The sequence below is a fragment of the Podarcis muralis genome, chromosome 6 (genome assembly GCF_964188315.1).
Source record: "Podarcis muralis chromosome 6, rPodMur119.hap1.1, whole genome shotgun sequence".
Classification (NCBI taxonomy): domain Eukaryota; kingdom Metazoa; phylum Chordata; class Lepidosauria; order Squamata; family Lacertidae; genus Podarcis; species Podarcis muralis.
Genome location: NC_135660.1, coordinates 24929154 through 24950739, shown reverse-complemented (window position 1 = coordinate 24950739; position 21586 = coordinate 24929154). Strand labels below are relative to the sequence as shown.

The 21586-nt window shown below is 43.2% G+C and overlaps 2 protein-coding genes across 2 annotated transcripts in view; one reads left to right on the top strand and one right to left on the bottom strand.

Moving 5' to 3' along the window:
* Nucleotides 1–21586, bottom strand: part of CP (ceruloplasmin) — a 569984-nt gene that overhangs the window by 344604 nt on the left and 203794 nt on the right. The window lies entirely within an intron of this gene.
* Nucleotides 4884–21586, top strand: part of LOC114597863 (carboxypeptidase B-like) — a 29154-nt gene continuing 12451 nt past the window's right edge. Inside the window, exons 1-8 of the mRNA XM_028731251.2 lie at nt 4884–5012; nt 5105–5180; nt 12071–12195; nt 14546–14645; nt 15743–15844; nt 17084–17185; nt 20085–20195; nt 20293–20383. Of these exons, the coding sequence (XP_028587084.2) occupies nt 4930–5012; nt 5105–5180; nt 12071–12195; nt 14546–14645; nt 15743–15844; nt 17084–17185; nt 20085–20195; nt 20293–20383 (790 nt within the window). The 5' untranslated portion in view covers nt 4884–4929. The remainder of the gene's footprint in view (nt 5013–5104; nt 5181–12070; nt 12196–14545; nt 14646–15742; nt 15845–17083; nt 17186–20084; nt 20196–20292; nt 20384–21586) is intronic.

Genomic DNA, 21586 nt, shown 5'->3' with positions numbered 1-21586 from the left:
GCTCCTAGGTAGGGCTGGAGGGTGAGGCAAGGCAAGTGGAAAAAGCCTGGCGGCCAACACAAAGTCCTTCTCCCCTCCACCTGCTCTGCATCCCCCTACTGCTGGCCCACTAATGCCAATGAGCACTAGCCCCCACTGAAAGCATTTCAATGTCTGCCCCATCAATGTTCAGTGGTATTTTCTGGGCCTGCCATGATAGCTATGGGTAAGGAGGAATAAGTAAGAAGTGAGAGCTGGAACATAAAGAAGGCTGATCGTCGAAGAATTGATGCTTTTGAATTATGGTGCTGGAGGAGACTCTTGAGAGTCCCATGGACTGCAAGAAGATCAAACCTATCCATTCTTAAGGAAATCAGCCCTGAGTGCTCACTGGAAGGACAGCTCCTGAAGCTGAGGCTCCAGTACTTTGGCCACCTCATGAGAAGAGAAGACTCCCTGGAAAAGACCCTGATGTTGGGAAAGATGGAGGGCACAAGGAGAAGGGGACGACAGAGGACAAGATGGTCGGACAGTGTTCTCGAAGCTACAAACATGAGTTTGACCAAACTGCGGGAGGCAGTGGAAGACAGGAATGCCTGGCGTGCTCTGGTCCATGGGGTCACGAAGAGTCGGACATGACTAAATGACTAAACAACAACAAGGAGGAATCAGAGTTGGATTCCAGAGAATAAGCCTGAGAAATAGCTGCCACATACAAGACCAACAGCAGGGACTCAAATCACCTACTTAAACCTGGGTAGGTAATGATATAAATTAACAAAACAGGGCTCTATCATGGCCTGCAGCTGGAATAAGTACACTTTAAATTTATCTATAAGCCACCTTGAAAAGCCAGGGAAAAAACTGGGCAATCATCGTCATTCTCCTTTAACAAGAATCCATTGGAAGGGAAGCCAAGATTATGGATATACAGTGGTACCTCGGGTTAAGAACTTAATTCGTTCTGGAGGTCCGTTCTTAACCTGAAACTGTTCTTAACTGAGGTACCACTTTAGTTAATGGAGCCTCCCACTGCCGCTGTGCGATTTCTGTTCTCATCCTGGAGCAAAGTTCTTAACCCGAGGTACTATTTCTGGGTTAGCGGAGTCTGTAACCTGAAGCGTCTGTAACACGAGGTATCACTGTAGAGATAGACTTGCTGCTGGCTGGTCAACCAAGAGACCTAATAGCTGGTATTGAGACAATTTGCACAAGGTTCAGCTTTTCAGTTAAAGTAAGACAACTGCCTTTCACGACTTGCAATTCTGATGTGATAAAACCACAGTTAGTACTGATTTGCATCAAAAGAATGAAGATCAAAGAACTGGAGGGCAAAGGCATAATCTAGTTTGTGTTACGGCACCTCTCAGGAAGTCCCACCCCATGCCCTGCAGGCGTCTCTCTGCTTCTGCAAACTTCAGCGGAGCTTAGCGTGTTTAAGCCATTAGCAAAGGCACTGGGCACAAAGACAAAGGTGCAGCACATGCAATTATTTGTTGCCCCCTTGTCCTCCACTGCAAACAGCCCCTGCTGTGTGCCTTACCTCATGCCTGCCTCTCTCCCATCCAAATCTGCAGCTGTGCAGGGGAGTAGAGGCAAGAGCCACCGTGCAGCTGACTCAGGGAATGAGGAAACACCAGCCAGGCTGTTTCCCGGCACAAACACCCCAATTATCTGTTGCCTGAGTGATGAGCAGGCACAAGGCTGACCCAAGATATTTTGCTGCCTGAGTTGAAAGGGCAAGCTTTACATTTATTTATTTATTTATTTATTTATTTATTTATTTATTTTAAAAATGTTTGCTGCAAATTCATTATTAAAAGACATCAGAGCCATTGACAACAATTATAATGCAATAGGAAGCACACACAAAATAAATAATGAAAATGCTTTTCTTAATTGTCTGAATAAGCCTGGCATCAAAGAAAGGTTTCCAGCAAATCCTTAAAATTTAGTACAGAAGGTTCCTGCTGAATCTCTATTGGGTGAGCAGTGGGCCAATGATACTGAAGGCTCAGTTTCATGTTGATGTCAAATGAGCCTCATCAACTTGAGGAACATGGCAAATACACAGGCCCATAAAGAAGCTGACAGGACTGGTAGTTACTTCAACTCTTTCTTCAACACTGGTAACAGGTTAATGTCCTCCACTACTCCTGAGGCAGCTGGCCACATGGGACAGCACCTCTGTTCTTCTGCGAAGGGGAATAGCCAAGGGGCCCAGGAGGAGCTATTGGGGAGCTACTGACTGCCCCCCCCCCCAGTATCTGCCACCTGAGGTGGTTGCCTCACTCTGTCTGACGACATAGCTGGCCTTGAGCAGCCTTGTTAAGTTAAAGAAAACACAATACAGTGGTACCTTGGGTTACAGACGCTTCAGGTTACAGACTCCGCTAACCCAGAAATAGTACCTCAGGTTAAGAACTTTGCTTCAGGATGAGAACAGAAATCGTGCGACCCATTAGCTAAAGTGGTACCTCAGGTTAAGATCAGTTTCAGGTTAAGAATGGACCTCCAGAACAAATTAAGTTCTTAACCCGAGGTACCACTGTAGACAAAGCAAGACTGCCACTCTTAAACTCCCCAGTCTATAGATTTGAATGTACAGACCTACATCCCAGTGTATAGCTCAAAGGATACAGTGTGCAATTTGTTTGTTTGTTTGTTTGTTTGTTTGTTTGTTTGTTTGTTTGTTTGTTGGATAGCATCGATATCTCAGCACAAGGTCACTGCCTCCCCGAGTTAGCAGGCCTTGGAGTTCTATCTAAAAAAGGAGATCCCACAAACTTGATCCCCCAGTTTAGAGCTTTTTTGTGAGATAATGAGACCAATTGCCACCATTCCTTGGATACAGAACGAGCCACTTCAATGGAATTCTATGTCACCACGCGTTTCCCTCCTAATATTTGATGGAAAGGTGGCTTTCATAAAAAAATGTCAATATTCTATGTACCTTGGCAGCTCAGAAGTTACAAGTGGCTGATGGTGCATTATAGGCTGCGTTTCAGAAATGGTCTCCGACTGCTTGAAAAAAACACCAAGAACCCCCATGCTGAAGGGAAATCTGTCCGACTTCTATATCTGAATATCTTCCTGCCGCTCAACGGGAAATGATGGCATCTACAATTTGTTTGATTAGTCCCTTTGATCATTTATTTATGGCAAGTCCTGAGCTTGATCACTCTGCATTATTGTCTTTGCCATGTTTGTGAGGCTGCTACAACTCTACTGAAATTTTGTGGATTTCACCATCCTCAATTTGAAAGTTCTTAAGGCTTAAGGCTGCTATTTTGGCAGCTTGTGATAGCTCCTGCAGGCACCAGACATAGCAGACCTGACTCCAAGCAAGAGACATCCAGGAAAATGTCTGCTGTGCTACAGAATTAGGTCAAATTAATTGTAAACTGAGTTCAGGTGTATTTGGGCAAGATGACTATCAAATGATAAGGATTTTGTGTTTAATGTTACCATTTAAGAAGCTACTGGCTGCATTTTTTAATCAGAGCTTCAGGTGGCTGGACACTACTGGCCATTCATATTTCTTCATGACTGCAGAAGTGAGTTTGTTGAACAGATCTCATAAGCCCCCATGTACCCTCAAAATCAGCTCTGGAGGGCTGGGCACCCTATGGAGCATATTTTAGGGGCATGGAGAGAGGAGGCAACATGGAAGTCCCATTGTGCATGTGGAATGCCACTCACACACTGTAGGATGCAGTCCTTAAAGTTGTTTAATGTGTATCAACCATTCTTTTTATTTATTTCTGTTTAAAACTCCTGCTCAAGGTCCAAGCCAACCAGGAAGAAGAATCGTATTCCACATCTCTGTGACACTCTATCCATAAAGATGACAAAGGCCAGGTTGCATGTTTTTGCATATGACTCACTGAAACTGTCTTTTATAACTTTTTGATTCATAAAAATGTCCCACCTAGCAGCCACAATGGCTTAAGACACAATGTCAAACAATGCTGTCTGAATTGGCAAGCTGTGATCGACTTTAAATTTCAAACCATAGTTTGCAAGCACACATCAAATCCTGTTTTCTAAAAGCACAAAATACAGTTTGCTGATCTGTATGACACAGTAAACTATGGTTAGCATAAGCTGGGAAAGGAGAACAGAACGCACATGTGAGAGAAATGATAGGAAGCCTGTAAGTTTGCAGGGGTATTACTGTCAGGAGCGTGCCAGAGGTAAATCACACCATGCAAGTTGAAGTTAACTCTTTATTAGCAAAAATGCGTTTTGCTCATGAATTTCAGGCCTAATGGAACACAGCAACTCATCTCCGGTAGGGAGGGGTTAGGGTTAGGGTTAGAGGGGAGGGGAGCATATTGCAGCATGAGGGGAGGTTGCCCACAACCAACTCATCTTTGCCTCTTAGCCTCTCTCCTACTCTCCAGCTTCAGCTTCTCCCTCTGATTCTGGACTTCTCTCTGCCACAGACTCTCCCAGCTCAGTAAGCCCTGTTACCTCCTCAGCTTCTGATACCTCCTCTTCTCAGTCTTCTCCCACTTCTTCCTGTGACCACTCATTGGCGTCCCATCACCACTCCTCTTGGTGGTCCCCCAGATGGTTCCTCCCACTGTTCCTCTGCATCCAACCAGTCTATGACAATTACCAATGGTCAAGTCCCAATTTAGTATTAAATCCTACTTGAGTCACTAAAAGTAGGAAGAACGTGAAGTAATCCACCAAGAATGGAAATAAAACTGTTTACCAACTCCAATCTTTTAATACATTAGCAACCCATGAGATTTTATTTTCTATTTTCACAGGTGAGCCCATACTACACATAGAAGATAAGTAGTCTGTAAACAAGACGAGGCCAAGAGAGTGATCAATCAGGGAACATGTAGGCTGGGTTTACGGTTTAGCCTGTCAAAGATAAGGAACAGTTGATTATAAAAGCAAGTGAGAGAATAATTGACTCCCCCATTATCTCAAATGGCAGCAAATATGTGGGTCTTGTTGCTTCTTGTAGCTGTTGCCTCTGCTTCCCCAGAAGCTTCAGTTCACAAATTTCATGGGTAAGGATATTTAATATACTAGACTTTCACATTCTTGAAATTACAAATGACCTTTTCTGGTACAAATGATTTACTTCTGCCTTTTTCCTTAGGGATAAGGTTTTTCGTGTAACACCTCACAATGAAGAACAGGTTGAAGTCCTCCATTACCTGGCCGACAATATGCAGGTAAATTCATGTGTGGGAGGATAAAATTAATTATACTTCTCAATTTTGAGAGTCCGTTTCATTAAAATGTTTGGGGGGAGGGAAAATTGTGGAGCACAGAGAGCACAAATTGCAGAGAAGCTGATTTTCTTTTCCAGAAAGTTTGAGCAATGAAGCAAAACATTGCAACCCCATACTCACTTAATTAGGAGTACTTATGACTTATTAAAGGGACGCGGGTGGCGCTGTGGGTTAAACCACAGAGTCTAGGACTTGCCGTTCAGAAGGTCGGCGGTTCCAATCCCTGTGACGGGGTGAGCTCCCGTTGCTCAGTCCCTGCTCCTGCCAACCTAGCAGTTCAAAAGCACGTCAAAGTGCAAGTAGATAAATAGGTACCGCTCCGGCAGGAAGGTAAACGGCGTTTCTGTGCGCTGCTCTGGTTTGCCAGAAGCGGCTTAGTCATGCTGGCCACATGACCCGGAAGCTGTACGTCGGCTCCCTCGGCCAATAAAGCGAGATGAGCGCTGCAACCCCAGAGTCGGCCATGTCTGGACCTAATGGTCAGGGGTCCCTTTGCCTTTACCTTTTTATGACTTATTAAACACAATGGGACTTGCAGCTGAATAAATACACGTAGGACTGAGCTGTTGGAGTCATCCTGGGGTGTCCTTGGCAAAATTGTAAGATGGCAATGTAGCTTAAAATACAAGATTCTGACATTACATAATGTTAGACTAGGTTTTGTAAGGCCCCTTCTAACAATATCACTCCCTCTAGTAGCAAGCTCAGATGTTGAGTGCCAACAAGAATACAGCAAAAATAGGGCCACTGAGAACAAGAGGAGAGGTATCAGTATGATCCAAGGAACCCCAAGGTTTGCAGATGTACAACAAATAAGCTTAGCTACGAAAATCAACCTGTGTGTGTTCTGATTAGACTTTCCAATGCAAAAAACTATAGAAACAATGGTATTAAGAGGCTCCGCTATAAGAGTCTGCTTTCTAAAAGTTTAGACTCCTACCCTTTTTTATTTCCTGCTTGTTGTCGTCTCTTCCTTGAATGTTCTCTAAACCTCTCGTCCGTTCCAAGTTTGTGTTTTGTGACCTTGATGTAGATATATTGTGGCATGAGAAAAAACAACCAAAGATAGCAGATCTGTTTTCAATATTTGCGTAGAGCTTTGATGTTGAGAAATAGCTGCAGAAGAGAGGAGGGAAACGCTGTAATCTGCACCGTGAGATGTGGCATTTACAATGATATACAGATGTAGAGGGACTTTTCATTGACCACAGGCCATTGTCAGGCTCTCTCTCTCGCCTAGTTCTGCTCTTCATTATGTCTTAAATGCTATGGGAGTTTTGATATGCACTTATTTTAAACCAGGGGTTCAGCCAGGTGTTATGTTGAATTCTACGCATGTTTTACAAAGAAGCTATCAGTTTTTTGCTAAGCACAATGGCTTGGCTTTGCATTTTGAACCCGAGATCTGGAAAGGATCAAAACACCCTTTATTCCAACTTCTACTGCAAGGCAAGACCACCAGCTGCTCCACCCTGCTCCACATGCAGACACAGCAGCTCAGTGGAGATCATGCATTTTGCATAGCCAAGGTCCCAGCAGATGCAGTTCTCCAGTTAAAGGATCAGGTAGCAGGTGTGAGAAAGTGACCTTTGCTTGTGAGCTTGGAAGGCTGTCTACTTAAGTGGAGCCACAGACTGATTTAGTCTAAGAGAATTTCATATGTGCACAATCCAAAATTCAAATTTAAAAAGATTATTCCCAAGCACATCTTTGGAAACAGGAAACAAGACAGGTCACAGCCATTTCAGGAAATAATAATAATAATTATTATTATTTATTTATACTCTGCCCATCTGGCTGAGTTTCCCCAGCCACTCTGGGCAGCTCCCAATCGAGTGTTAAAAAAAATACAGCATTAAATATTAAAAAAAACTTCCCTAAATAGGGCTGTCTTCGGATGTCTTTTAAAAATAGGATAGCTGCTTATTTCCTTGACATCTGATGGGAGAGCGTTCCACAGGGCGGGCACCACTACTGAGAAGGCCCTCTGTCTGGTTCCCTGTAACCTCACTTCTCGCAATGAGGGAACCACCAGAAGGCCTTCAGCACTGGATCTCAGTATCTGGGCTGAACAATGGGGGTGGAGATGATCATACTATTTTCATCCTTAATGATAGATGCTAAAGAATAGAAGCAGCTCAGCTGTAAGTCCCACTATTGCCCTGTATGTCCAGGTGCTGTGGGTTAAACCACTGAGCCTAGGACTTGCCGATCAGAAGGTCGGTGGTTCAAATCACCACGACGGGGTGAGCTCCCGTTGCTCGGTCCCTGCTCCTGCCAACCTAGCCGTTCGAAAGCACGTCAAAGTGCAAGTAGATAAATAGGTACCGCTCCGGCGGGAAGAGAAATGGCGTTTCCGTGCACTGCTCTGGTTCACCACAAGCGGCTTAGTCATGCTGGCCACATGACCAGGAAGCTGTATGCCGGCTCCCTCGGCCAATAAAGCGAGATGAGCGCCACAACCCCAGAGTCGGTCACGACTGGACCTAATGGTCAGGGGTCCCTTTACCTTTACTTTATGGTGGAATAAGAACATAAGAAGAGCCTCCTGGATCAGGCCAATGACCCATCTAGTCCAGCCTCCTGAGAAAGCAGCAAGGTACACATGCAGAAGTACATATATACCTCTGCATGAGTCCAGAATGGCAAACAGTGGAGGGCAAAGGACTTTATGATTGAGAGAAGGGACAAAAAATGCAACCTAGATACATCCCATAATCCTCTGACCACTAGTGTGGGCAGCAAGCAATGGAATAGCAATGAACATTCCCGACTGAAAGAAAAGGAAATGTGTGGAAACTAACATGTTACACAGCAAGAGAAAACTTGTATATTTATGACCTGCTTGCAATATATAGAACCAACCACAGTGTACAATAATGAAATAAAAGAGTTGGAAGGGTCTAAGTCTGTACAGCTTGGAAGGTGGGAGGATCTCAAGTTTGAAGGTTCCCACACATCAGAAACTCCCTGTAGATAGAATGTTTTACTACAGTATTATTCTCTCCCCCCTCCCATTTATTAAATTGCACAAGTGTATCCATTTATATAGACATATTGATTCCATCACAGTGTTTTTAGCTGAATCTAAACCTGGCAATCTGCCCCAATTCCCTCAGTCACTATCTCTCAGGCTTCATAGCAAAAAAAGCAATAAACTGAGTAAAATTTCTGATGCCTCCCTTTCTAGTTTTGAGAGAACAGGAATGGAAGAAGATGGCAACAGTCTAGGAATTACAGTATGTTCTCCAGTACGTAACATGTTCTCAAACATGGATCATGAAATTGTCTGACTGCACACAACAATAGCATACACACAGATGTATTGAGTAGCTGTGTGTTTGGCCTGTAGCTAAAGTATGATTATATAACTATCTCCTCAGCGGTAATGTTGCAATCTTAACCCTGCTTACCTGGGAGTAAGTCCCATTGAATTCAGCATAACTTACTTCTCAGTAGACATGATTAGGATTCTGCTGCAAATCCCGCTGAATACAGTGGGGCTTACTGCCAGGGAAATGGATATACCACAATCTCATCATTGTAACCAACACAAAGGAGCCACAGGCATCCTAGGTATAAAAAAAGGTAAAGGACCCCTGGATGGTTAAGTCCAGTCAAAGGTGACTATGGGGTTGCAGTGCTCATCTCAATTTTCAGGCTGAGAGAGCCAGCATTTGTCCACAGGCAGCTTTCCAGGTCATGTGGCCAGCATGACTAAACCACTTCTGGTGCAACGGAACACCGTGACGGAAGCCAGAGTGCACGGAAACGCCATTTACCTTCCTGACACAGTGGTACCTATTTATCTACTTGCACTGGCATGCTTTCGAACTGCTAGGTTGGCAGAAGCTGGGAGAATCCCACACCACACTTACTTGGGTATAAGTTCCATTAAACTTTGGATAGAATTCAGCTCTTGGGCTGTGTACACACTATACTTTGAATCACATTCCCTTAAATAATTTTGGGCACTGTAGTTTGTGAAGGGTTGCTGGGAATTTTAAATCGGTGGAGGGTAAATTACAGTGCCAAAAATACTTTGAGAGAAAGAATGTGCTTTGAATGTGCTTGAAAGGTCCCGTGTGTACACAGCCCTTAGTCATTATTTATGTCAAAGGTTCTCAAGCTATAATCTGCAGGCCACTGGTGGTCCATGGAAAAGTTGCATAACAATTAAGAATATCTGTACATGGTACTGGGTTTATTTTTTTCTGATGATGGGAAATTGGCTTGACATAACCTTGCTCACAAAATCAAAACTATCATGTTAGAAAGGCAAGACTACCATTATTAAAAATATAAGCTGTGCATGTGCTTTTATTTGTAGAACAGTATATATATATATTACTAGATGCTGCATCAAGGCAGTCAGCAATTTGCAGGTGATCCATTGGGGTCGGGGTGGGGAGTACCATTAGTCTATGCTATAATGGAATATCTCACAATGAAATAGACCTCTGAATTCCTCAACTTTGCTTTCCAAAACCTCTTTTATTAATCCTCAATATAGAAAATGTGCCTTGCTCTATCCTTGTGACTGAGGCTTTCGCTGAAAGTGCATCATAAATAGCACCCATTTAAGGAATGGTATGATACAAGTGTGTGCGAAGTAAAAAAGAAAAGCTTAAGTAAATAAATCAAGGCCACAACAAAAACAGGGAAGGAGGCAAAGTTATTTTTAATTGCTAAGCGAAGGCAGATATATATGAGCTAAGGACAGAATTCATATTTATCGCAGTATATTTAGATGATAGCCTTCCTTGTTTATAGGGTTATAATCCCTACGGTAATAATATTTTGTTCACTGCTTAGATACCAAAGCAATAGGCACCTTTTAGATATGCTTCATCCAGGAAAAGTCACTACAGATCCATTCAGCCCATCCAGATGAAACGAGGCCACAAATTCCTAACTTAGAAAGACAAGCAAATGTCAGCCTGGAGGTCATAAATTCACAAGTTATTTCTTTCTCATGGGCGACAGTGCTAACTAACGTGCCTCTAAACTTTATTCCTGATTGTGAGGCACATCTGAAGTCTGGCCAAATCACACCTGTTCTCCAGCTGCTGAGAGGTTTAAGCTACCAGTCAACAAGGGAGTTGAGGCTTTGCAAAGCAATTGCGATAAGGTTTTGGAACAAATGCAGAGATCGCCATTGCAATGGGAGTCTCACTAGATAATAGGGGCTTGAATAGGCGTAACATGAGGATACCTAAATAGCCATCTTCTCCTATGTGGACCTGCCCATTTATTAAGATCTTATGGCAGGTCTCCCTTCTGTGCCCTGCCAACATCTGAATTGTTTTTGGCTACAAGAGGCTCTTGTCTGTAGTGGCACCCAATCTTTGAAAATTGCTTCCGCAGTGGGATCTACCTTAGAAATGTGGGGAGCTGCCTTATATTGAGTCAGACCATTGGTCCATCTAGCTGAATAGTATCTATCCTAACTGGCAAAAACTCTCCAGAGTTTCAGGCAGGTGATTGAAACTGAGACCTTTGCCTTGTAAAGTAGATACTCTTGCACTGAGCTACTGCCTTTTGCACCCTCTCTGTTGGTCTTCTATCAATGAGCTGAGACCGTTCGCTCTTTCTGCAGTCGTTGGTCCTGCTGAGGTTCTAAATCTTCCTGGCATTTTACCTGTGAATGATCTGGTGTCTCTTTTAGCTCTGATTTGTCTTACATCCATCTGTGTTTTATTACACTCAGTGGCTGGTGTTTGGAGACAGACCTACCTTCTTGACAGCAGCATTGCTACTGGAAAAGACTAGAGCATGTTTTCAAGGCCAGGGCTGCATAGATGCAGCACTGGGTCCAATGCTTGCACTGGTGTGCCCATGCTGCCCGACCTTGCTGCCACCTTGCTCCACCCCAGCCTTATCCTGCAGAGATGCTGGTGTCAGGAAAGTAGCTTTGCCCCACCACAATAACCATCACTGATAATATTGCTATCTAGTGAGTGCAGGAACTCATTGTGGCAGCCCAAAAGAGAATATGCAACCACACCCCCAAGGACCATAAAAAAAATGCATGCAACTGTGTTGTTGATCCATTATTATACATACACGTTGAAGTACAGTGCATATAGTATATAACTAGTTTATTAGGGCCAGCATAATTGTGAAACTATGCATAGTTTCCTAGGTGTAAGCTCCATGGGACTCAGTTGTGCCTACTTAAGTTTAATTTGTAAAACACACTAAGCCACCTTTTAATTAGAAATTCACTCAGTCATGCATAGAATGATTACTATTTAAACTGCTAGGAACCCCCATTTCCCTCATTCACTCACTTTCTCTCTGCTAATTTGTCAAAATCAAACTTGAAAAGCTCCGTATCACCTCATTTACTTGCCAAAGCAAGGAAGAACCAACCACACAACCTAATCTCTTGCCGGATTAGGACAATTTAATTTAGGACTATGGACTAGTTTGCTGCCTTAGGAGCAATTGGTTTTAATAAGGCATCAACTGTAAACTATCACTGAGTCACATGTAAGAGACTTTGTGTTTACATTGACCTGGGGGATAGCTCAGTCGGTAGAGCATGAGACTCTTAGTCTCAGGGTTGTTGTGGGTTCAAGCCCCATGTTGGGCAAAAGATTCCTGCATTGGAGCGGGTTGGACTATAGATGATCCTTGTGGTCCCTTCCAACTCTACAATTCTATGATTCTGTGCATTTGGTTGTCTGCTTCAATTCATAACAACACTGCTATTATTGCATGAGTCTACATAATGTTATGCAGCCAAATCCACACACACTGACAGATCTAGGATGAAACTATGTGTATCTTTTTCCCCCACATACCATTTGTTTGGTTCTGTTCAGGTTGATTTCTGGCGCCCAGACTCTGTTGACCAAGTGAAAACAGAAACAACAGTTGACTTCCGAGTTGAAGCGGACAAATGTTCTGAAGTCGAGAGCCTCCTTCAGCTGAGTGCACTGGACTACAAGTATGCTTTCGCTTTTAGCATTTGCTCCATTAATATCAGTGGGTTAAACAATGGACATCTCTACATTTAGTGTTACATGTTTATTCCCCCCCCCCCCATGAGTCTACTCTGAGTATGTCTAACCATGTGTCTTAAAGGAAGCCATGGTAAGATGGTCTTTAGACTGGAACCAGATGAGGTACAGATTGCTTTGCAGAACAATAACTATGTGAAGAAGTGCTTTCTTTTGTCTGTCTTGAATCTTCCAAATATTCAGGTTCATTAGGTGTCTGATAAAACACCAGAGCATTCCATGCACTAAAGAGGTGTTGTGCACCTGTCTTGTGACTATGAAGTTGGGACCCTGCACTGGTAGAAAGAGGAGGCCAGAATTTCTGTAGGGTTGAGCTTTTTCATACTAGTAGGTGAGGACAAAGTATCTGTCAGACAAAACAGAAGACTTTGAAAAAGATTTAGTTCCAAGAGGCAATCCAAGCAGGTAAGGTATTTGTGGAGAGCAGCAGGTAGTAAGATAGTAAAGGTAAAGGTACCCCTGCCCGTACGGGCCAGTCTTGACAGACTCTAGGGTTGTGCGCCCATCTCACTTAGGAGGCCGGGGGCCAGCGCTGTCCGGAGACACTTCCGGGTCACGTGGCCAGCGTGACGAAGCTGCTCTGGCGAGAGAGAGCCGCACACGGAAACGCTGTTTACCTTCCCGCTAGTAAGCGGTCCCTATTTATCTACTTGCACCCGGGGGTGCTTTCGAACTGCTAGGTTGGCAGGCGCTGGGACCGAGCAACGGGAGCGCACCCCGCCACGGGGATTCGAACCGCCGACCTTTCAATCAGCAAGCCCTAGGCGCTGAGGCTTTTACCCACAGCGCCACCCGCGTCCCTATAGGTAGTAAGATAGGTGGATCAAAAAACAACAAAACCAAAAAGGGAAAGGATTACAAAGTTTAAACATGCAAGACGAAGAGCATTGAACAGAATCAACAAAGTTGTACTTTGTGCAACAAAGAGCCAATTCATGTTATATGTATGTATGTATGTATGTATGTATGTATGTTTACACCATCTGTATACCATCCAAGGTGCAAGGTCCTCTAGCCACTTAGCAATAAGAGTGATGCTAAATTTGATTTAGCACGTGTAGGTGCATGAATCCTTTTTAAAGCTGCAACGGAGAGCAACATTGGAGTGGGGACTGGGCTGGCAATCAGGATTGGCAATCAGGGGGAAAGCTAAACCTTCTCTTCTGTGTTTAAGCACTGGCCAGATACGTTGCCATTTTCTGATTCCAGTTAGTAACCTAGCAGTAACTTTCTGTACTCCTTAGGGAAGCAGGAGTGCCTAGATAGCGAAAGAAGAGTTACTCTGCTGAAACACTTCCTCCGCTAATAATGAATGTGCCCAGTTTCCTGCACCAAAGAGATTGTCCCTGACAGACTTCAGTGAAGTGTCCTTGCTACAGCTAGAGGAGACGCGAGCCTTTGATGTGGAGCCGCAGTGCCCTGACATCATGTCAATGTGTTCATTATGAAGGCTGGGAGTGCACTGCAAACTGCCCTCTCTCACTCTTCTCATCCAGATCGCCGTGATCAAGGGCACTGAGCTTGCACATTTCTTTAGCCTATACCATTTTATTCAGGCTAGAGAGAGAGCAGGGTTCTTTGCTGCCAGTCAACACGCATATAGACAGTTCTGCAGAAGTGCTGGTAGATCAGTGGATCAAAGGCTGGAGACCATGTCTTTAACAGATCCTAAAATACTTTGAAAGAGAATATTTCTTCTACCTGTTGCAACCTCTGGTCAAATAACCATTTTCTGATTTTTTGGAACAAAACAAAAAGAAACTCTTTTTTTTTCTGGAGGCAAGCCTGGCTTGAAGATAAACAAGGCAGTAGCAGGGATCTCTCTTCCAGTGTGGTGTAGTGGTTAAGAGCGGTAGATTCGTAATCTGGTGAACCAGGTTCGCTTCCCCACTCCTCCACATGCAGCTGCTGGGTGACCTTGGGCTAGTCACACTTCTCTGAAGTCTCTCAGCCCCACTCACCTTACAGAGTGCTTGTTGTGGGGGAGGAAGGGAAAGGAGAATGTTCGCCGCTTTGAGACTCCTTTGGGTAGTGATAAAGCAGGATATCAAATCCAAACTCTTCTTCTTCTTCTTCCAAACTTCCTCCAGTTCTCATCTCTCCCCAACCTGGGAAGCTGCATTGCATGAAGATAGCATTTGCAGGCAGAAGGGGAAGAAGTGGTGGGAATCATACGAACAGTAATCACGGGGGTGTTAAGCAGAAATGGAGACACAGCGGCAGTAGAAAATGAAATGTCCCCCATTTGACTTGGTCCATATTATTGCTTTGTTGCAGAGTTTTGATTGACAACCTTCAGGCTGTACTTGATGGGCAGTTCGACAGTCATATCCGGGCTACTGGACATCAGTATGAAAAATATAACAATTGGGAAACGGTAAAAAAATGTTCATGTTTGAATATCCTCCTCTGCTTCCCAATGGTAGTTTTGCTATGAACATAAGAACATAAAAGAGAGCAGTGCTGGATCACACCCAAGGCCAAAATTGGTTCAACATCTGGTTTCCCACAATGGCCAAGGAGAGACCTATGGGAAGCCCAAATGCAGAACATGAGGGCAATTGCTCTCTCCTACAACTTAGGGATAGTGTGCATACTTTGTGTGTATTCAGTTCCGGGGTCAATTCCTGGTATCTCCAGTTGGAATTAGTGCTTAGCATACTGACCCCATCATAATATGTAGTTTGTCTTCTGAGTTACAAATCCAAGGGTTATAAACACAGGCAGGGGTGTTCTGTTATTTCCCTTAGTATTTTTCACCATGTGCATCACCAAAGTGAATCTTGGAAACATGGCATGCACAATACGTTGCATCACAACATCACGCTTCACAGTGCATCCTTCTCTGAGTGGCTATGTTTACACATGCTTTGTTTGCAACAGTATGGAGTGGAAGCCACAGGCAAAGGCAATGGCTATGGAAGTTGGTGGCCAAAAATGCCTGTTCATTGCACAACTTGGCATGTTGGTAACAATGCCAAGGGAGAAACTAAAGGGTTTGAGTAAAATCATCATGCGTGAGGGTGCATTGCAAACAGTATATTTTAATTTCCTTTGGAAATTAAAGCACTACAGGAGGGAAAAAATGACTGAGCGTCATTTGAGGAAAAATGGCAGGGTTTGACTGATCAGCCATGCCAGATGTAGGAAATATGCCAATCATGCAGGTGAAATAAATATAAATTGATATATAGTCCATCTCCATCATGGTTTGAATTATTAAAATGTCAAAGTGTGAGAATTACAAACCTACTAAATTCAACCTCTGTGCCAGCTAATATCAAGTTTTGGTGCTATTGCTAGTTTAAATGCTGCTTAGCAGCAGAGTTGGAAAAGGTGGCCGTGGAGAAAGCACTATCAAATCAGCATTTATATTACTGGCCTACAGATACTGTTAGTAGACTGACTCAATATTTAGGTGGTTCCTTTTGCTATTAAATATGCTTATTTACCTTTTTTTTTTAAACTCAACAGATAGAGCCTTGGATCAAAAATATTGCAAAGGAGAACCCAGATCTTGTCTCCCTGTCACAGATAGGAACAACCTATGAGGGACGCTCAATGCACCTCCTGAAGGTATTTGCTTTTCATTTCTTCATCCAGTCTGCTTGCTCTTCTCTTGACACATAAGAAACAACAATATTTATTAAGCCCTTGCATGCTCCAGATTTGTATTTTTCAATCAATGCTTCAGGAAACCAAAGCAGATTTTTGTGAAGTTCTTTTATGGTGACATTTTTATCCTTTTTGATTGATAGTAAAGGCGTCCTAAACAGCCCAGACCGTAATAAAAGTCTTTTGACAGTTTGCACATATAAATTTAACCGTGTTCCTGTAAGCAAGGTAAATGGTAATCTACCTTTGTATAATTGTGTGCTCCATCTGTTGTTTGTAAACCTATTTGCTATAATGTCATCTATAAACTTCAGCCCCTTTTTTTCTCTCTCTTTGTTCTTTTTTTTTTTTTCTTCTGGCAACAGGAGGCAAACAACTAATCAGCATTTCCTTTCTTGAGTCGTTTCCATCATACAGCTCAAGCAAACAAAAGAAATCAGTTTCAATATGTTCTTATTTTGAGTATCAGGTCGATGTTTCGGAATATCACACCTTTACAGTCCAAGTTTTTTGATGCTTGAGTAAACGCAAGGTCCTCCTTCCCTCAGCCCCGCTCCCCCACATGATAATCATAGAGCCGTAGAATTTGTAGAGCTAGAAGGGTCCACGGTGGTCCAACCAGCAATGTGAATCCATGACCCTGAGATTAAGTGTCTCCTGCTCTACCAACTCAGCTATCCCAGCTGACAGGAGACAATGTGGGAGCAGCCCAGACTGGGCAGTTTTTATGAATGGTGACTATCTTAAGGAGAAAGATGGCTTCCTTTTCTCAGAACACTTCCCCCATATCCGTTATCTACTATATAGGTGTGAATACGGAAGAAATCTCAGCATATGGAGCCTGTCTCAGTTCTGTAAGACAGAGATCCCTCTTTTACACAACAACTAGAATGAAAAGGGTGTTCCATCCACTCTTAGTCACCCTATGAATTACTATTTATATAAAAGGTGTAGATAGATGTATAAGCCAGTCACACAGCTAACTGAACTCTAAAAATATACAGTTATCAGCTGGGATAAAATATGGATCCAGCACACCAGAGGTGAGAAAATCCAACCAGAGTTAAGTTTCACTTCCAGCAATGCAACTCCCTGCTCATCTCAAGTGAGGCCTGAGGCTGCCGTCTGAATAGAGAACATGACCTATTAGTATTCAATATAAATTACTAATTCTGCCTTGTTTTGTTTTTATGTTTACAGTTGGGGAAGCCCGGTGTGAATAAAAAAGCCATCTTTATGGACTGTGGCTTCCATGCTAGAGAATGGATCTCACCTGCATTCTGCCAGTGGTTCGTGAGAGAGGTTAGTGGGCAAAATATGTGTTCACTAAAACCAGTAACTAAGACCACTGACACACTTAGAAGCAGGAATGATTTGTCATAAAAATAACTTATTGTCAGGTCCTTTTTCTGAGTTTCCTAATGTTTTCTTTCAGGTCTTCAGGTCCCCCTTTTTCCTCTAAGGCTCCATAAATATTATTATTTGATTATTACTCATTTTTAAAATGTATCCTTCCGTTACTGATATTTGTTTGTTTGTTTGAATATCAACTCATAGGGAAAATATCCAATAACATCCTAATATTATAAAATCATAAAATACAAAACAAATGACCAATTCTGAATCAAATTTCTTCACCTTAAAATGCTTGGTGATAACAAAACCATGTTAATACAGGATGTAGGCACACAGAGCTAAATCCTCTGAATCTGCAACATGAAAATGGTGTTGCCCCATTTTCAAAAGGATATTATGCGGCTTTATGTGCCTGTCTGAGAATCTAGAGGAAGGTAATTATGATACAATTATTACACAAAAGAGAGGTATGCCCTCTAAAGAAAAAAGTACTAGAACAAATGGAATAATGTATGAAGAACTCTTAAAAGCATATCATTAGAATATAATGATCAGCCTGTTACATATGAAGCTTATCTAATAATGAATACACAATTCTAAAGTAAGGTATTATTTTTAATTGCAACTTCTCCAAGGTCTCATCAATTAATCTCATTAAAGTTGTTAAGAAGCCTAGGTTACTGTTCTGTTCTGGATCCTAGTATTTGAATCAATACTCCTTTAGGTGCCTTTTTGCACACCACAGGGTTCCAGCAAGCATGCTTCTGTTTCTTTGGCACTCGGTACCAGAGTTTGCTATTAGAAAGAGCAAGATCAGCAGGGGAGAAAATCCCACATGGTCCCAAGAGGGCCTGGCAGGATGCTAGAGAGCTCTGTGTCATATTAACCCTCTTTTCTCCAGTCTGAAGTTATTATAGTCCCTAGCGCCCTTGCTGAAAACACACAATATCAAGCCTTCCCCACCTTAGTGATCCTGAGCCAATTCAAAGTATCCCTACAATTATTTTCTTTTATTTGTATGCTTCTGAAATAGCACAGCTGGCCAGTAACCACTGGCGAAAGGGAGAGCTTTCAGTGTATTATGAAGAAGCCTGTGATTTTTTGCATCTGTGAGGCTCGACTGTGTTTGTTTTTGACGGAACAATCCTAAAATACAACTTCCAGCTGTTTCGATTCCCACAGATTTAGCAAAGGTTCCTACACGCGCACAAAATGTAAAAACAGAAGCCATTGCAGAAGCAAGTGCTTTATGATCCATATCAAGTAAGCTGAAATAGTTGACCTGAGAGTGTTGGCAAGGCACCCAGTGGTGACAGGCCTTCCCCTCATGTCCGCTCAGATATATGTGCAGAGCCAGGCCTGGAAATTGAAAGTGACACTCCAGACATGTCTTTGGGAATGCTTTCCCCTTATCTCTCCTGGTTAATGCAGCAGAGGATGAAATGTCACCTCATTTAGCAGTTCGGGTTACTACAACTTCAGTCTTACCCTTCAGAGCAGCAAGCTCATAATTTAACGTCATCAAGATGGCATACTCTCCAACATTTCTCCAATGAAAATAGGGACGTCTTGTTCCAGAAGAGGGACGCAGGTGGGGCTGTGGGTTAAACCACAGAGCCTAGGACTTGCCGATCAGAAGGTCAGCAGTTCGAATCCCTGCGACGGGGTGAGCTTCCGTTGCTCGGTCCCTGCTCCTGCCAACCTAGCAGTTCGAAAACACTTCAAAGTACAAGTAGACAAATAGGTACCGCTCCGGCGGGAAGGTAAACGGCATTTCCATGTGCTGCTCTGGTTCACCAGAAACAGCTTAGTCATGCTGGCCACATGACCCGGAAGCTATACGCTGGCTCCCTTGGCCAGTAAAGCAAGATGAGCGCCACAACCCCAAAGTTGGTCACGACTGGACCTAATGGTCAGGGGTCCCTTTACCTTTATTCCAAAAGGAAGGAAAGAAGGAAGGAAAGAAGGAAAGAAAGAAATTACCGGTATACCCTGTCCATCTGACTGGATTGCCCCAGCCACTCTGGGTGGCTTCCAACAAATTTAAAAACATAATAAAACATTAAACATTTTTTTAAAAAACTTCCCTACACAGGGCTGCCTTCAGATGTCTTCTAAAGGTTGTAGACTTAGTGTCTTCTTGGCTTGGGGGTGACATAACTCCATGCTCTCCAACACTTTTCTGATGAAAATAGGGGCACCCTAAGGAGAAGGGGAATATTCCAGTATCAAATCAGAAACCAGGACAGCTTATGGAAATCCAGGACTGTCCTTGGAAAACAGGGACTCTTGGAGGGTCTGAGATGGCACTTGTTGAAGACCTTTCTATTCACACACATACACACAAACAAACACACCTGTTAAGCAACTTATGGCTTCTCATCTGGGCCTTCTAGTTTTAAACTGTGCTTTAACCATGCTTCAGCTTCTTAAATGAGTTACTAGAGGTGAGGAACATTCCCTCATGGACAGCATGACAGTGGTGGACAGGGCCAGGTGCAAATGTAGGCATAGAAATGGCTGTGAATTCTACCTCTGTACTGCAGGTTACATTCCAGCCACACAAAAGTCTATTCGCAAGAATGCACACACCACACATCTTTCCTCCTTTCCAGCAAGCAAGAGGCATTGTCACAGTTCAAGGACATGTTCCAGACATATTCCAAAGGGTAATTTTTGTGAGGGTTGTGTGGCCTTTATAGAATTCAAAGGGCCAAACAGAGGCTTGGGGGGCCACATTTTGTGCCTGGGCCTGAGATTACCTACCCCTGTTATACTGTAATGTAGCTGAGTCCTGAGTCATTTGGGTTTGGCCTAATTTATTATCTCTTTGGTCTATACTTAGGCTGTTCGCACCTATGGGAAGGAAACTATCATGACTCAGATTCTGGACAACTTGGATTTCTACGTGTTGCCTGTCTTGAATATTGATGGCTACGTCTACACTTGGACTAAGGTGAATAGCACACCTGTTTTCTGAATATGAAGCTCAACGCTTGTTTATGAATATGTAGTCCTGCAAAACTGACATTCACAAATATACTGCATTTCAGTCTCGCATGTGGAGGAAGACTCGTTCTCTAAATCCTGGCAGTAGTTGCATTGGTACTGATCCTAACAGAAACTTTAACGCCAAATGGTGCAGTAAGTACATCCTGAGAAGAAATATATTGCCCAATTCTAACTGACTGTAGGAGTGTAGGAGTACCAGTTCTAGTTAGGTCCACAGTTCTTGGCACAACCTTTCAAGTTCTAGAGCTTCCATAATGTGTGAGGTTTCAGAGGGTGAGGATATTACCTAGAGGGTCACATTTTCTTGTTGAGAGAAGCTGAATTCCTGAGCATTTATTTTCAGTGTGAGATTAAGGCTGCAATCCTATGTCCATTTACCAAGAAACACAATGGGTCTTAACAGATTTATAGAAACTGCTTGGTGTTTTTAGTCAATTTTGCCGAATTCCCTCAGACCTTAAAAAGTCTTAGTTCATGTCAAGCATTTAGCATTTTGAGATGTGTCAAAATAACATTCAGTAGATTCACAGACTCATACCCTGACATAGATTAATGTTAAATTCAGTGGTACCTCGGGTTAAGAACTTAATTCATTCTGGATGTCTGCTCTTAACCTGAAACTGTTCTTAACCTGAGGTACCACTTTAGCTAATGGGGCCTCCCACGGCTGCTGTGCCGCTGCCACCACTCGATTTCTGTTCTCATCCTGAGGTAAAGTTCTTAACCCAAGGTACTATTTCTGAGTTAGTGGACTCAGTACAAACCTGAAGCGTCTGTAACCCGAGGTACCACTGTATAGCATTTCAAAAACAACACAAGAAACTGACTTATTTCATCAGTCATTATAGCCCATTATGATCTACCATGGGGGCCTTTGGGAGAGGTCTTTCCTGGCAATTGCAACTCCAGTTTTTCCTAGTGGAGATGATAGGGATGGAAACTGAGACCTTGTGTGTGCAAAGGCATGTGCTTAACCCCTGAGCTACAGGCTCTGAGCTGTAATATATAGGTAACATAAGGCATTGTGGTTTGCCAGGGAATAATGGTCTTTCCTGCTTTCTTATACATAGCAGTTGTGGGGAAGGAGAGAGAAACAAAGGACTGGATTCAGCTAAATAGTTTCACTAGCAGCAGCCAGCACACAGGTTCCCACTATCACAACAGAGCTTTCTCATTCTCTCCCTCATGCCCTCATGCCCCCAGTCATCAGTGGGAGGTCAGGAGAACCTCAGAACAGGGCATGATGGGAAGGTCAACCTACTGGAACATTTGTTTTGGCGTGACACTGAATCCCTCCCATAGTCCACAGGACATAGTAAGGTTTTTGGAGCGCCT